The 13,119-nt window shown below is 39.1% G+C and overlaps 1 protein-coding gene and 1 long non-coding RNA gene across 2 annotated transcripts; both read right to left on the minus strand.

Annotated features, from left to right (window-relative positions):
- Nucleotides 1-179: 179 nt before the first annotated feature.
- LOC307239231 lies at nucleotides 180-1,332 on the minus strand. Its single transcript, XR_013844464.1, has 3 exons — nucleotides 1,219-1,332; nucleotides 641-718; nucleotides 180-269 (listed from the first exon to the last, which is right to left on the minus strand). It is a non-coding gene; the product is annotated as an uncharacterized lncRNA (long non-coding RNA).
- Nucleotides 1,333-2,119: 787 nt separating this feature from the next.
- LOC307238931 (phospholipid-transporting ATPase IA-like) lies at nucleotides 2,120-12,120 on the minus strand (the record flags this gene model as incomplete). The annotated part of the gene is made up of 11 exons (XM_080012085.1): nucleotides 11,841-12,120; nucleotides 9,643-9,766; nucleotides 8,949-9,048; nucleotides 8,147-8,245; nucleotides 7,001-7,046; nucleotides 6,636-6,676; nucleotides 5,273-5,346; nucleotides 4,320-4,389; nucleotides 3,353-3,480; nucleotides 2,371-2,648; nucleotides 2,120-2,181 (listed from the first exon to the last, which is right to left on the minus strand). Exons 1-11 carry the CDS (start codon nucleotides 11,884-11,886, stop codon nucleotides 2,120-2,122), a joined length of 1,068 nt encoding a protein of 355 aa, XP_079868211.1. The 5' UTR covers nucleotides 11,887-12,120.
- Between the last annotated feature and the right edge of the window lie 999 nt (nucleotides 12,121-13,119).

Here is a 13,119-nt window from a genome sequence, read left to right on the forward strand (position 1 = left end):
AAAATAGAAAGCAGTTGTAGGTTACGTCAAATATGTTCTAGACATTTATAAAACAAATTTCATACTTGTTAGTGAATCTGAACTGAAGTGAAATGAAGATCTTGTAAGGACGTGAGTAAACATGTGTAAAAGGGAGGCAGAATTAGGCTTAAATAAAAAAGGGTTCAAGGCCGTCCTCACCCATAGGTGACCCCAGCAACGGTGCACTTCTTAAACTGCATCACGTTGCAGGTCAGGGTCCCCGTCTTATCTGAGAAGATGTACTTGACCTGCAAAGACACATTGGCGACACAGTTTCTAATAGAAGAAGAATAATTGTACGAACCTGGTCACAATATGCAAGGAAAACCAGGAAAATGGCGGTTTGTCAATAATTGGGGGAAAAACAGGAAGTCATTCTCATGAACTGCATATAACTTCCAAATGAATAATTCACCTCTGAGGATTTTTAATGAAATAATTAATGGAAGCAAATCCTTCCATTCCAATTCATCATTTTAAAGCTTCTGGGCCTTACTGCCTGATTGGTCAGTGGAGAAGATTGGGTTGAACTTTAAGGACTTGTTGTTGTTATACCCATTTTCTACCAGTAGGGTTACAGAGCAGAGTTTCACACATTGCAACTTTAAATTTCAAGTACCTGGCCTAGCTCCTCATTAAGATTGGATGTCCTCGCCATAGCAAACGTATCCGTGGGCTCATAATGCATATCTACGTCCTGGAGGAAGAAGAACCAAGCATTTTAATGATTCGGTGTTCCTACCTCTCGTTATTTTTATTTGAATTACTACCGCTGCTACTTTTAGCGTTACTACTGCAACTACACTTATACTTATCAAGGTAAAAATACCCTCTAATATACATTTTTAATGTTAAATTTAACATAAAAATGTATAGTTCTAGGTGTAAGTGAAGTGTCTTTTTTCCACAGGGGAACGGTGTCAAAATGGTCTACTCAACTAAAAAGGTCTACTTTATATATACAAACAAACAACATACACCCATATTTAAAGTTGAAATCCATAAGATTGTCTGGGTTGAGTGGAATACATGTTTTTTTTTTCTTTTTACAAAATAACCTTATGGATTACGGCAAATTCAAATATTGAAATTATTGAATAAACCCCATAGACTGATTTGTGGGTGTGAAGATGCTAATAAAAAGGCATAACACTGACAACATCAATAGGAATGACTGTGGGAAATCTATCTTCTCACCCAGTTGATGAAGTACGCCTGGATGAACTTGACGACCTCCAGGGTCACCAGGAGGCTGATGGGTATCAGATTGTTGAAGAGGATGATGAACGTCAAGAAGTTGAGGCCAAAGTTGGCAGCGCTGCCGTCTGTTGAGAGGGTGTTGGAAACAGGGCGTGAGAGGAAACCCCAGCTTCCCTGGCCTTTATTGCTATAGGAATGGCTCTAACACAGTTTGGGTTCCTATCGGGTCCCAGATGCCGTTTTGCAGGGTTTAAAGACTAGATGATTCCAATTGACAGTGGTTCTAACACAGGTACATAGGTAGACACATTACACAACTGGAAACTATAGCTAAATTCGAAGGCAAGAGAGATTTTGTTTAATGGGAAGTTAAAGGACACCTCCATCCAAGTCCACACCTCAATATTTCCAAAAAGGCCATCTGGAACTAAATGTCATGTATTAGCCCATGGCAATCAGTGTTAATAATGAAGAGAAAAAGTGAACAAAGCACCTCTTAAAAAAAGTTTTAATCAAGGGCTTTACTCCTCCGTCACCTGAAAATGCTGATATCTGACTCACACGAATAACAATAGACTTGTTCTCGAAAAGAGAACTCTTTTTTTAATGTCTGGTGCTCAGAAAATAATGAAATAAAACATTTTAAAAGCACTGGAGGTGGACTTTAAACAAACCCAGACTACCATCCAAAGCAAACCAATAGGAGGCTCATAATATGAGTACTTGTACTGTACCTGGAGCTGGTAACAAACCAGTGGTCAAGGAAACGCAAAGCAAAAAAATCATGTCAACTCAATAATGACTCTGATTAAACCATAACTGAAAATGTAAACATTTTCGGGTTTGGATTTTGAACAACATGTGCCCCAAAAACATTTCTACTGAATCCTGCCAAGGCTTAGAAACCCACACGTTTGCTCCTGGACTCAAACAATCCGAGTTTCCGTGCTCTCATAGCTGCTAATCGAGAGTTGAGCAAGATCACACCATTCATGTATGCGCTAACTCCTGACAAAGTTTATTTTTAAGCGTGATTCTAAGCACAGAGATTCTAGGCTTAGAGATTCTAGCCACAGATATCGACAATTCAATAATGTGCAACTCCTCAATGCTTAGCAAAAAACGCATCGATATTAAGGGGAGACTCACAGTTGAGATCCATGTACCAGGCGTGGTCCCCACACGTCCTCTTCCACAATGTCTGGCCTGTGGAGCAAGCCAGCGAGATGGCCAGCAGACAGCCCACCAGGAAGAGGATCAGCCGGTTGGTCAAATGCTCCACGCTGGACAGCTTGAGCGGCGGCCGCGTGGAGTTCTGCATCAGCTTAGTGTCGTGGCCTGTGTATACCACCAGGCCGCACGCCCACTGCGTGTTGCGGAGCCGGGCGCCGCGCAGCAGGATCTGGTCCGAGCCCACCGGGATGGGACTGAACAACAAAATGAAGAAAGACAGCCATGCCGACAGTTAAGATGAAGGTCTTCTTACTGTAGAAATACTGATCTGCATGTGAGAAATGTCCATGTTTTGGCCCCATCCGACGGCCCAAACCCTCGATCGAAAACAAAACTAATTCAAAGAAAAAAAATTATCCACGGTCATCCCGAAGGGCGAAATGTTTAGGGTGCAGTGAAAGTAGATTTTGCAAATGAGAACAAGGAGATTGTCAGAATTGGCTGGGCAAACTATTTGATGGAAGAATTAAAAGGATAGGTTTACTTTTCAACCTAGGCCTTTTAAAATGATGGTTACCATCATTTATAATACAGCACAACCAACGCCAATGTAGCAGTTTCTTACTGTGCTTAAATGTAACCCAATGGGGCAAACGTTAAAGCCTTATAAAATGGCCATAAACCTTGCTTTTTATACATTTCTTCAGGGAGTTTTATTAACTCTTTTGCACTTTTCATCCACTTTTCTCTTTTGGCTTCATCTGCACTAACATAAGGGACTAGAAACAGGGAGTTGCAACGTTTACTACTAGCAACCTACTGTCGCCAATGTCAGACTTTGGATGTACAGCGGCAACTGTTAAAAAGTAGCTTGAAATGAAATATTACAAACATTTATTATTATTATTCAACACATTTCAGAACAAGACAGGTAAAGTGATCACCAGTGACTTCTCACCGGAGGCCGTCGAGGTGGACTCGACCCACAAAGTCGTAGAGGTGGCGGTTGGGGCTTTCGCACTCCAGACTTCCGCTGAGCTGCATCAGACTGTCGGTGTCCCTCAGTGTGGCGGTGACCTGTAGGCCCTGAAAAATGCGGGGAAAATACCAAGAAAGAAATTATTAATTATATCATTATATTTGTAGTGACATTTTCCTTGTTTCTTGTTTATTTTTAGGTTTATTTTATTTTGGTTTTCTTTGTTACCTTTTAGATTATATTTATCATTAGGTTATTGTATATTGCCAGTTTTTTGTTGCCCATTGTTTATTTGTAGGTGTATTGTACATTTTTAGGTTGATTTATTATCTAATTCTTTGTTATTTTTTAGGTTTATTGTAAATTTCCAGTTTTTCCTATCTTCTGATTAATTTTTTGGTTTATTGTATATTGCCAGATTTCAGCAAATTCTTAGGTATATTGCATATTGGCATTTATCTATCCATCTTAACTAACAGAACATAAACCCATTCCAGATAAAAGTTCATTCTGAGAGAGCGAGAGAAAAAGAAAAGTAAAAGAAAACAATATTGGGCAATGGGCAATATTATTGTATTATATCATCCCTGGTCACATTTTCACAGGGAGAGATTAGTAATGGCACACAATGGCTATTTATAACTACAATAAAGTGCCACTTACATTGCTTTGACTCACAGCTGATATGTTAGTGTGTCATCAATAGTAGTACATTTTAACACATTTAAAATTGGATTGGATTTTCATTTGACTGACATTCACAGCAGTTTCACTGCTCATCTGCCGGCCAAAAAGGTGTGACATTAGATCTTCAGTCAAGCCTCTCAGTCCGAAGCATTCCTCTGAAACCGTCCCTCAACTATACACTACATTTTGTGAGGCGCTAAAATGGGTAAAGAATATCGCAATAGGATTGTCTTGTTGAATTACAGTACATGCTTCTTGCCTGTCGGATCTTCAGGTTGGTCTCACCGTCCAGGTTGGAGGTCTCAATGTAGCACATGGCGTGAGGCTCGCTAGTGTGGAGCCAGAGCAGAGCGTTATTGGTACAGTACAATAGCGAAATAGTCACTTTATAATTGGTGACTTTGGTTTCGACAGCCAATGGTACACATGCAGAGCTTTTGGGCATTTGTGGCTATTTGAGGAACATTTGAAGGCTAACCAAGATAATACGTAAAATACTTCAGAAATTGTTTGATATCTATTAAATCACAATTGGGGAGCGAGCTTTGCAGGTGATGTTGCTATACTGAAATTTGATATTGATATTATATTGACATTGTCCGCAGCCAAAATGCTTTTCAAAACGATACAAGCTAGTGTAAGGTGGTGCAAAGAACTTGATGTTCAATGTAAATAATATCAATTCTAATCATATTTCAGTTATTGTGACTAATTTTCATATTGCAAAAAGGCTTTAAAAATACAATTTTGGAGATGTATATGAACATGGGACGTATGTGACGATGGCTCAAACCGCAATTGTGACATCACAGTGAAAAGTAAATTTTTATCTGGCGTTTCTGACAGTTGGGCACTTGGCTACGTAGCTCAGCTTAACCACTTTGTGGTGTTAGATGCAAGAGCCTTGATAGCAACTCACTTCACTACCCACTGGCAAACTAGTGGAGACCTAATAAGAAATAATAATCACAGAATCCGTTTATATTTCAGCCATTTCACTCCTCCAGATGTTCCAGCAAGCAATGGGCTCTATCGCCCTCCTTACCCATTGGCATGTAAATAATACTCATCTCCAAATTTGCCATGAAACCTTGTCCGTATGTCACCCCCTTGATATTAGCCAACATTACAAGGGCAATGGCGAGTATGAAATAAGATAAAGGTAGATTAAGCCCTGAAAGGTAAATGTCTGTTGCTAGCACCGGCCCAGACCTTGACGACAGCAAGACGAGGTCGGCGGGTAAGGAGTCCCCCTCGATCAGTCGGACAATGTCCCCCACCGTCACCTAGGAATTAACGGGTCCCAATTGGGGACAAAGTGGGAACAACGACATTAAAATAAACAGGCAGACGGAAGCGGAAACAAACAAGAGAGGTCCAGATAGAAACAGTAGTGGAACGGCGGGCAGAAGGGACAGAGCAAGAGAGACCAGAGTGCAAGACCAATGCTACATCCTGGGTTCCGCCGTAGTCCCCGAAAGAGATTACTTTCTGTTGCAGTTGACACATTTTGGAAAAACAAACAGATAAAGCTATAGCCCGTGTTCCACCTGGTGTCCCATGGTTTGATTTGCGTGTTGGGTTGCTTTTTAGAGAAGCAAATCTGAAAGAAACGGGGGTAAAGGGTGGGGGGGGGGGGGACTGGTCTTAAACCTCACCTAACCAAGTGACAAGATCAGTTTTTCTGGTTTAGTTGTTCAGATTGGTGCGCTATTTTTCAACCCATGCCAGATAAAAATGTTGTTTCCAATCACTTATAACTGTTCATAGCACAACCTTGTTTTACTATTGAGAAATGTAGCACTCTGCTGCACCTTCTCACTGTGCTTAAAATACAGTCCAAAAGGGCAAACGTTTAAGGCTTAAAAACATTAAATCTCCTTTACTTAGTGTACTTATTTTTATGTGTTTTAAATAACTGTGTGTGTGTGTGTGTGTGTGTATATATATACAGTATATATATATATATATATATATACATCCAAAGCGAAACAGAAGCGGCAAAACTTCTTGTTTCTAGTCTCTTACATTTGCGTGGAAGTGGTCAAAAGAGCGAATTGGCAGAAGTGCAAAAGAGTCAATAAAACCAGGATAAAAAGTATGGTTTGCAACAATTTATTTTTCTGCATAAACATATGTATATGTTTCATAATTCATAATATATGTTATGAATATGAATATATGTCTGAATACACAGTGAGCTTTCTGATTTTGAAATGGATTTTTGATTCTAAAAAAAAAATGTTCAGGGCTTAAACATTGTACGTAATAAATGATCGGAGTCAAAATTGTAATAAGGTCAAGGGTTGAAAAACGTCAAACCTATCATTTGAGAGCATTTATCAGATAAATACAGGGTGGGGCGTGGAGGAGGGGGTAGGGCCAGGGGTAGGGCCAGGGGCAGGGGCAGGGGCAAGGCTACCTTGAGGACAGCAGGACTGAGTCTGCCGGGATGTGTTCCTCCCGCAAAACCTTGACTATATCCCCTACCTCTACCTGCAAAGGACATACTATTTAACCCACACAAAATGGCCGTTTTGTGTCAGCGATATCACACCTCCTTGTGGGGACTCACCGCGGCCCAGTGCACGCTGTCCCAGATCCCATTCCGCAGAACTGGAGTTATGGCCGAAGGGCGGGGAGGGGCAGTCACAAACAGAAGAAACAAACAGAAAACTTAAGAGATGGTCAGGAGAAATGTGGCCACACGATCTTGAATCACATGGTTGGAATATGATTAATCCCAGTCAATGGTTCCAAAACTTTTCATGAGAACACATTTCAATTTAACTGTCCCATTTCTTCCATCCACCATTTTCAACGTGAAACATTATGGTTTCGACCTAGCTTTTGAATGTGGATTTCAAGGGTCACAACTGAATAGTCAAATAAAATGTGCTTAGTTGTTAAGACTACAAACGAGAAACACCAATATCTCACCTCTGGCTTCCTTTCTGTTGACCACGTTGTCCGCTTTGTGGCGCTTCTGTCCGGAGAAAGAGTTCAATGGCAAATTTAGTCCCTAACATAAAACATTTTCACTGCTTGCCAAGCTACAGGCGATATTCCTTAAACAAGGCGCTATAAAAAGGCTAGCAATCCCAATTTCATTAAGTGTGTCTTGGACCTAGAGGAGGTGATTTTAATCTAATTAAAGGAAATTAAAACGCTTCGGGGATTTATTTCCAAAATAGAATGAACCAAGAGTATTAAGATGGAAGTTTTGATGGAATGTCCCTCATGGTGTTCTAGTGTTTTATGTAAAAAAAAAAAGGTTTTGTTGTGAAAGGCGTGTGGGTTTGTGTGCTCTATGGATCTTCTAGGTGTTCCTTTTTTTTTTGCGTATGTTGCTACCTGGTTCACTCAATAAACAAGGATTCACGCTGGTTGAGCAGCTCCTGAGCTCTGATTAGTGATGACGTGGCAATATTGTGCTACTTTAAAAGGCCATTTTGTTCTCAATTTTTGGAACCCTGGTTATGGATACTACAGCCCGAACATCCAGCTATACAGCCTTTGCTTTTTATTTAAGGTTTTTCTTTGGCACATTTTATTTTAAAGTGGCAATTTGCACGATTAAAAAAATTATAATAATAAAAATCCTACATTTGACACTTTTTTCTAGCTGCCACTAGCTGAAACGGCCATTCAATGTATTTGTGTAATTTGTGTGCTCCTCTGTGTGCCGTTGCCATCATTGGTGGCGGGTCAGCCTTTCCCAGTAAAAATGTAAAGAAGGGAAGGGGAAGGAAAAGAAAAAGGCAGCCACAGTGAACTCAAAAACCCAGCGTAGCTAGCTGTGGTCAAACTGTCGATGTGGATCAACATCCACAGAAAAAGGAAAATACCTTCAGATGGGATTTTTTTTTTTTTTTTTTAATAATCCACACCACCTTATGTCACCAAGAAACCCCAAATTAAATAGGTCAGAAAGCAGGTTACTTTAGAGAAGGGAATTTCACAATATTAGAACAAAGCATTTGCACTTTGTTTGGTTTCCTTTCCTTTTTTTGTTTATCTTTTGGGTTCGGGGAAATGTTTCCCACGGTTTTTCCATTGTGGATCCCACGGATCCACAGATCTCACCAGATCCTCGATGATCTCCTTCACAGCGGCCACCAGGAGGATGAGAACCAGTGGAACCAGGGTGGTCCAGCGCCCCGTGGGAGACACGTCTGGGATTTGCTACGAGGTAATGACAGGTAATGAGCAGAGAAAAACAAGATTCTTTGCACACCTATGTAGAAGGACAGGTACTGTACGCAGGAGAACTGGAACTCCTCAAAATGTTCAATAGAGACGACTCAGGCACACTGTCTAACCCTTAAAATACGTAAATTTAACAACCCATCCCCTCTGTATGCTCAGCCTGCTGACAGCACAGGTTAAAGAAATTAATAACAAACAAACAAGCATCTTAAAGATATGCACAAAGGCTGATAGCAAGGGCTGCTCTGATCCCTTACTTTTACAGGATGGTGTGGACTTTGGTTATTCCACTGTTATATATATATATAATTGTTGAAAGTGTCTCAGTGGAAGCTGATTTTGGAAGCGTGATGTCATGACATATTGACTCACCGTCTTTACTTTTGCTGCGTCCGAGCATAGAGGCATACTGTTGCGTATCTCAAATTAGATATACGTATGTCCAAAACCATAGTGTACTCAAATATGGGTGAAAAGTACCACAGTGACGTACTATGTCTGGTGAAATACCGCAGTATAAAGCCAACTTTTGTTGTCAGTTGCCATATCGAGGTCATTAGAACAGGGTAGTTGATGTATAATCCATTTTGATCCCTTAGAGATGTCTGGTGTGATTCCACGCATAAAAACAAAGGCAACAAAATAAAAAAAACCCACATAAGAAGCATGTGTTACTTACCTGTAAGAGGGCAATGACCAGGAAGAAGGAGTTGGCTGCCCTCCTGAACTGGGCGAACAGGAAGCGAGGTAGGAAGGTAAGCGCATTGTACTTGGCAGTGCTGCAGGCGAGGAGATGTGTGCACAAGACTGAATTAGAATGATTAAATGCATCAAATCGAAAGTGCTCATAGAGAGTTAAACTCTGAAACCGGTGGATGTTTTGCTCCGACCATTAAAAGCTGCCTTAGGGGAAATTCAAGAAAATGACGATTGATTTAACTCTCTTCACCATTCATTTGAATACAACACAATTATAACAATAGCAATAATCTCCAGGGATCCACAGATACACAGTTCTTAACTTTTGGTTATGTTGTCCATAGTGCTCCACTACCTTTACTGAACAATGGAGACTTAAGACGTCTATAAAAAAAAAAAAAAAAAAATCACACAAAAAACACTTCTATTTCTTCGACTAAATCCAACACAACACTTAGGCCTGTTAGATACCCTACGCAAGCTACAAGATGTGGACACAAGTTTGTGACCTTACACAACTTGTTGGCTTACCTACCATACGCAGGTTTTGGAGCCCTGCTGGAGTCATAAATGAGCTTTGCGTCGTTGAGCGCATTGTCTCGTGTAGGTTATGTAACAGCTGTTTTTCTCCAATGACTTTGCACTCATCGCAGATTGTTTTCCATTGCACGTACCAGACTCGATTGGTGCAGAATTTGGCAAGCTGAGGGCGGTTTAAAGAGATCAGCCGGAGATCGTCGTTGTCGTCGTGGTAGGCCGGGCAGTCCCTGGGCGGCGTATCCCGCGTCCTCTGGTAGCCTGCAAGACACGTGGACGTCAACGCTGAGACGGAGCACCCCATTTCTTTGACGTCGCTTCCTCCTCAAACATGACCAGTCAAAAACAAATCGCTTACAGACAGGGAGGACCACAGCTTGCCGGGATGTACAGTTATTAGGTTAGGATTAGGGTGTGTGTCAGGGGGATGGACAGTAAATCTTTGACAGTTGGATAAGGCACGAGGAGCCTGTAAACGCTCGTATCTGTTGCCTTATTCAGTGGCAATAAAGAAAAAATAATAATTAAGAGTAAGAGTTAATTACAGTCAAATTCTGCATTTTATACTCTTGTTTTGTCTTTTAACTTATTTTGTTAATTTTCTTGAGTTGACTTTCCAGTGACCCAAAATAACCTCATAGGTGAAACTGTTTTTATCTGCTTTTGTATTCACAGACCAATCCATTTCAAAAATCAGATTCAAACAGAAGCGGACTTGTACGCGTTCCTACAAACAACTTTTCTGCAGTCACGCTCCCTTTGGGTGATTCATTGAAGGATTCTTCCCGACGCCGTTTTAATCCGCTCACATGACTACTTCACTTATCTGCTTTGGCAATTAGCTGGATGCAATGTTTCCCAAAGTAACCATAAGGTTCACAGATTATCGACAGGGATCAGGAGTCTAATCGTTGGACTTTTACATTTCACTCACAATCCCAAGTGATACAAAAGGATTTTTCACTACGGGTCTAAATGAACATTGCAACGTACATTGGAGGGGGGCTCGACCTGTGAAAAGTGTACACACTGAGATCTTAATTTAAGGTAAAGGCTATTTAACGCTTGTCCTCTACATAAAAATCAACATATATATCTTACGGAGATATATATGGTTAAATGACAAATAAGGTTTTTAGAGGGAAGTGAAGAAAACATTGAGATACATGCATTTATAGTTTTGTAGTTTGTGAAAAATGATATATATGTTTTGTTTATTCACGTATGTCTATTGAGCTGAAGCTTAATAGATGTACGTGAATAAACTGATTTAGCTGATTCAGCTGATCATTTTTTACATTATTTGTTAAAAATGTCAGGCGGTAACTGTAAATTAAGCCTTGTAAGCCTTTTCACTGATATTTTTTGACTTTGAGACACAAAACTGAATAGGCTTTTAAATTCTTTATTTCATATTTAATTTTATATTTGCTTATTTGATGATAATTGATATCGGACACAAACAATATAATTAGATATCTTCTTCCTCATACATACACAGGGTTCATTCTGGCATTACAAAATAAAATGAAAGGACTTTCAAGTACTGTAAGCACTATTTTTTCCATTTTCAAGGACTTCACGCGAAACAAATAATCCATTTTCAATGTGATCTTTCTTAATTAAAATATAAATTAATCTTAATCTCATTGTCTACTATTTCTTAGTATATACTATACATGTAAATATACATTACTAATCTCTTTGTCATCTATTATGAAAGGTGTCTATTTCCAACCATGCTGGATAGGATTTACATTTTCCTGGCATTATCTGCATACGTCTTAACAGCGATTCTGACAAAAATACATTATTACATTACCATTTGAATAACAAAACCACAGGTTTTCAACAAATGTGTTTTTTTCCAAGCACTTCAGCACAAAAGGGGGCTATTTTAAAGATATTCCAGAACTTACATTTCTGGGGATGAAATTCAAGCACCTCAGGGACCTGGTAAGAACCCTGCTTTCAACGTGTTATGTTGCGTAATCGGTTACAACGTCAGCTTTTTTCATGACCAGGTCTCCCTTGTTAGAAATTCTGAATCTCAATGAGACTAAACCGGTAAAATAAAATAAATATTTTCAATTTGTTAGTAAATTTGCAACTATATATCAATTAATTGATCTATTTCTCCCACAAAACACACATCCAACTAAAATGACTGTTATAATAAATATCACACACACATATCAACAATGATCCAGGGCTGGGGAGACTTCTCTCACTGACGTCTCTACAGACACAACATTAACACACAGATGCTTCCAAGCAGGTTAACCATCAAATCATTGATTTTTTTTGGGGGGTGGGGTTATAATTGGTTTCCCACCTTCAGCTCTCGACCGCAGGTTGGACAGAGTTCTCTCCGGCGGCATCACAGACTACGACACCCTCGGTGGTGGTGTGTTGTTGTTGTTATTATTGTTGTTGTTATTGTTGTTGTTGTTGGTTGCGGTGTTGTTGTTGACGTCAGATTCATCTGGATATTGTATTCATTGTATTCATTGTGTTCACAACTAGAAACACAACCAAACCCAAATCATAAGGTAAGAATCCAAATCACAATACGCTCCCGAATCGACCAAATCACTACAGCTACACATCGGACTCCTCTTCCACTACTTCCGCATTCTTCTTCGTGTTTTTGTCAGTCGCAGCTGGTAACCGACGACGCGAAATAGCGCCACCTATTGAATCTCCAATTAGAAATATTTTTTTTTGCTTGTTCGATTTATCGTTTTACCCCATTCGGAAATGTAATGCATTCTATTTCCTTCGATTATTCAAAAAAAAAAAAGATAATATTTATATATCCTGTCTCGATATTTAAGGTGTTTAATGGAGAACAAATCCACAGTCTACCTTCAGTGCAAAATATACCCCACATTTCAGGAAAAGCTAACGTGACAAACACTAATCTCACGAAAATCGGACTGAAATTCAAGCAATCATATCATATCATATCATATCATATCATATCATATCATATTTTTATTTATTTATATATACACACACACACACACACACACACACACACACACACACACACACACACACATATATATATATATATATATATATATATATATATATATATATATATATATATATGTTATTGTAATATGAGATTCATGTTTGTTTGAGACTTAGCAAATGCATTTCTTTTCCAAACTACCAACAGTAAAATTATTATTTTATATATTTTTTAATATTTCATAATAGCCTATCGATGTGAATAGGGACTAGTTTCAGGGGACTAGAACCCGAATCAGACGGATTCTGAGTTTACATTGCGCAGTAGCACATTATGCTCCAGTGTGTTGAACGTCAATTGGCATGTCGGTCTACCGGCGTGGGGAAAAAACACAGGGAAAATGCATTTTGTTTTAGCACCCATTCATATTTATATTTTTAAGTGCAACGTTAACACATTTCGGTCTGAATTGATCCTTATTTATATATCTATATCTTTGAATTGCATTGTCTACGTGTTTGTAGTTTTACTTCAGGTTATCTTCAAAAGTATATTCACGCATGTATCTGTTTTTTAATATGAATATATATATTATATATAATATAATATAATATAATAATAATATAAAATAATA

The sequence above is a fragment of the Zeus faber genome (genome assembly GCF_960531495.2).
Source record: "Zeus faber genome assembly, chromosome: 13".
Classification (NCBI taxonomy): domain Eukaryota; kingdom Metazoa; phylum Chordata; class Actinopteri; order Zeiformes; family Zeidae; genus Zeus; species Zeus faber.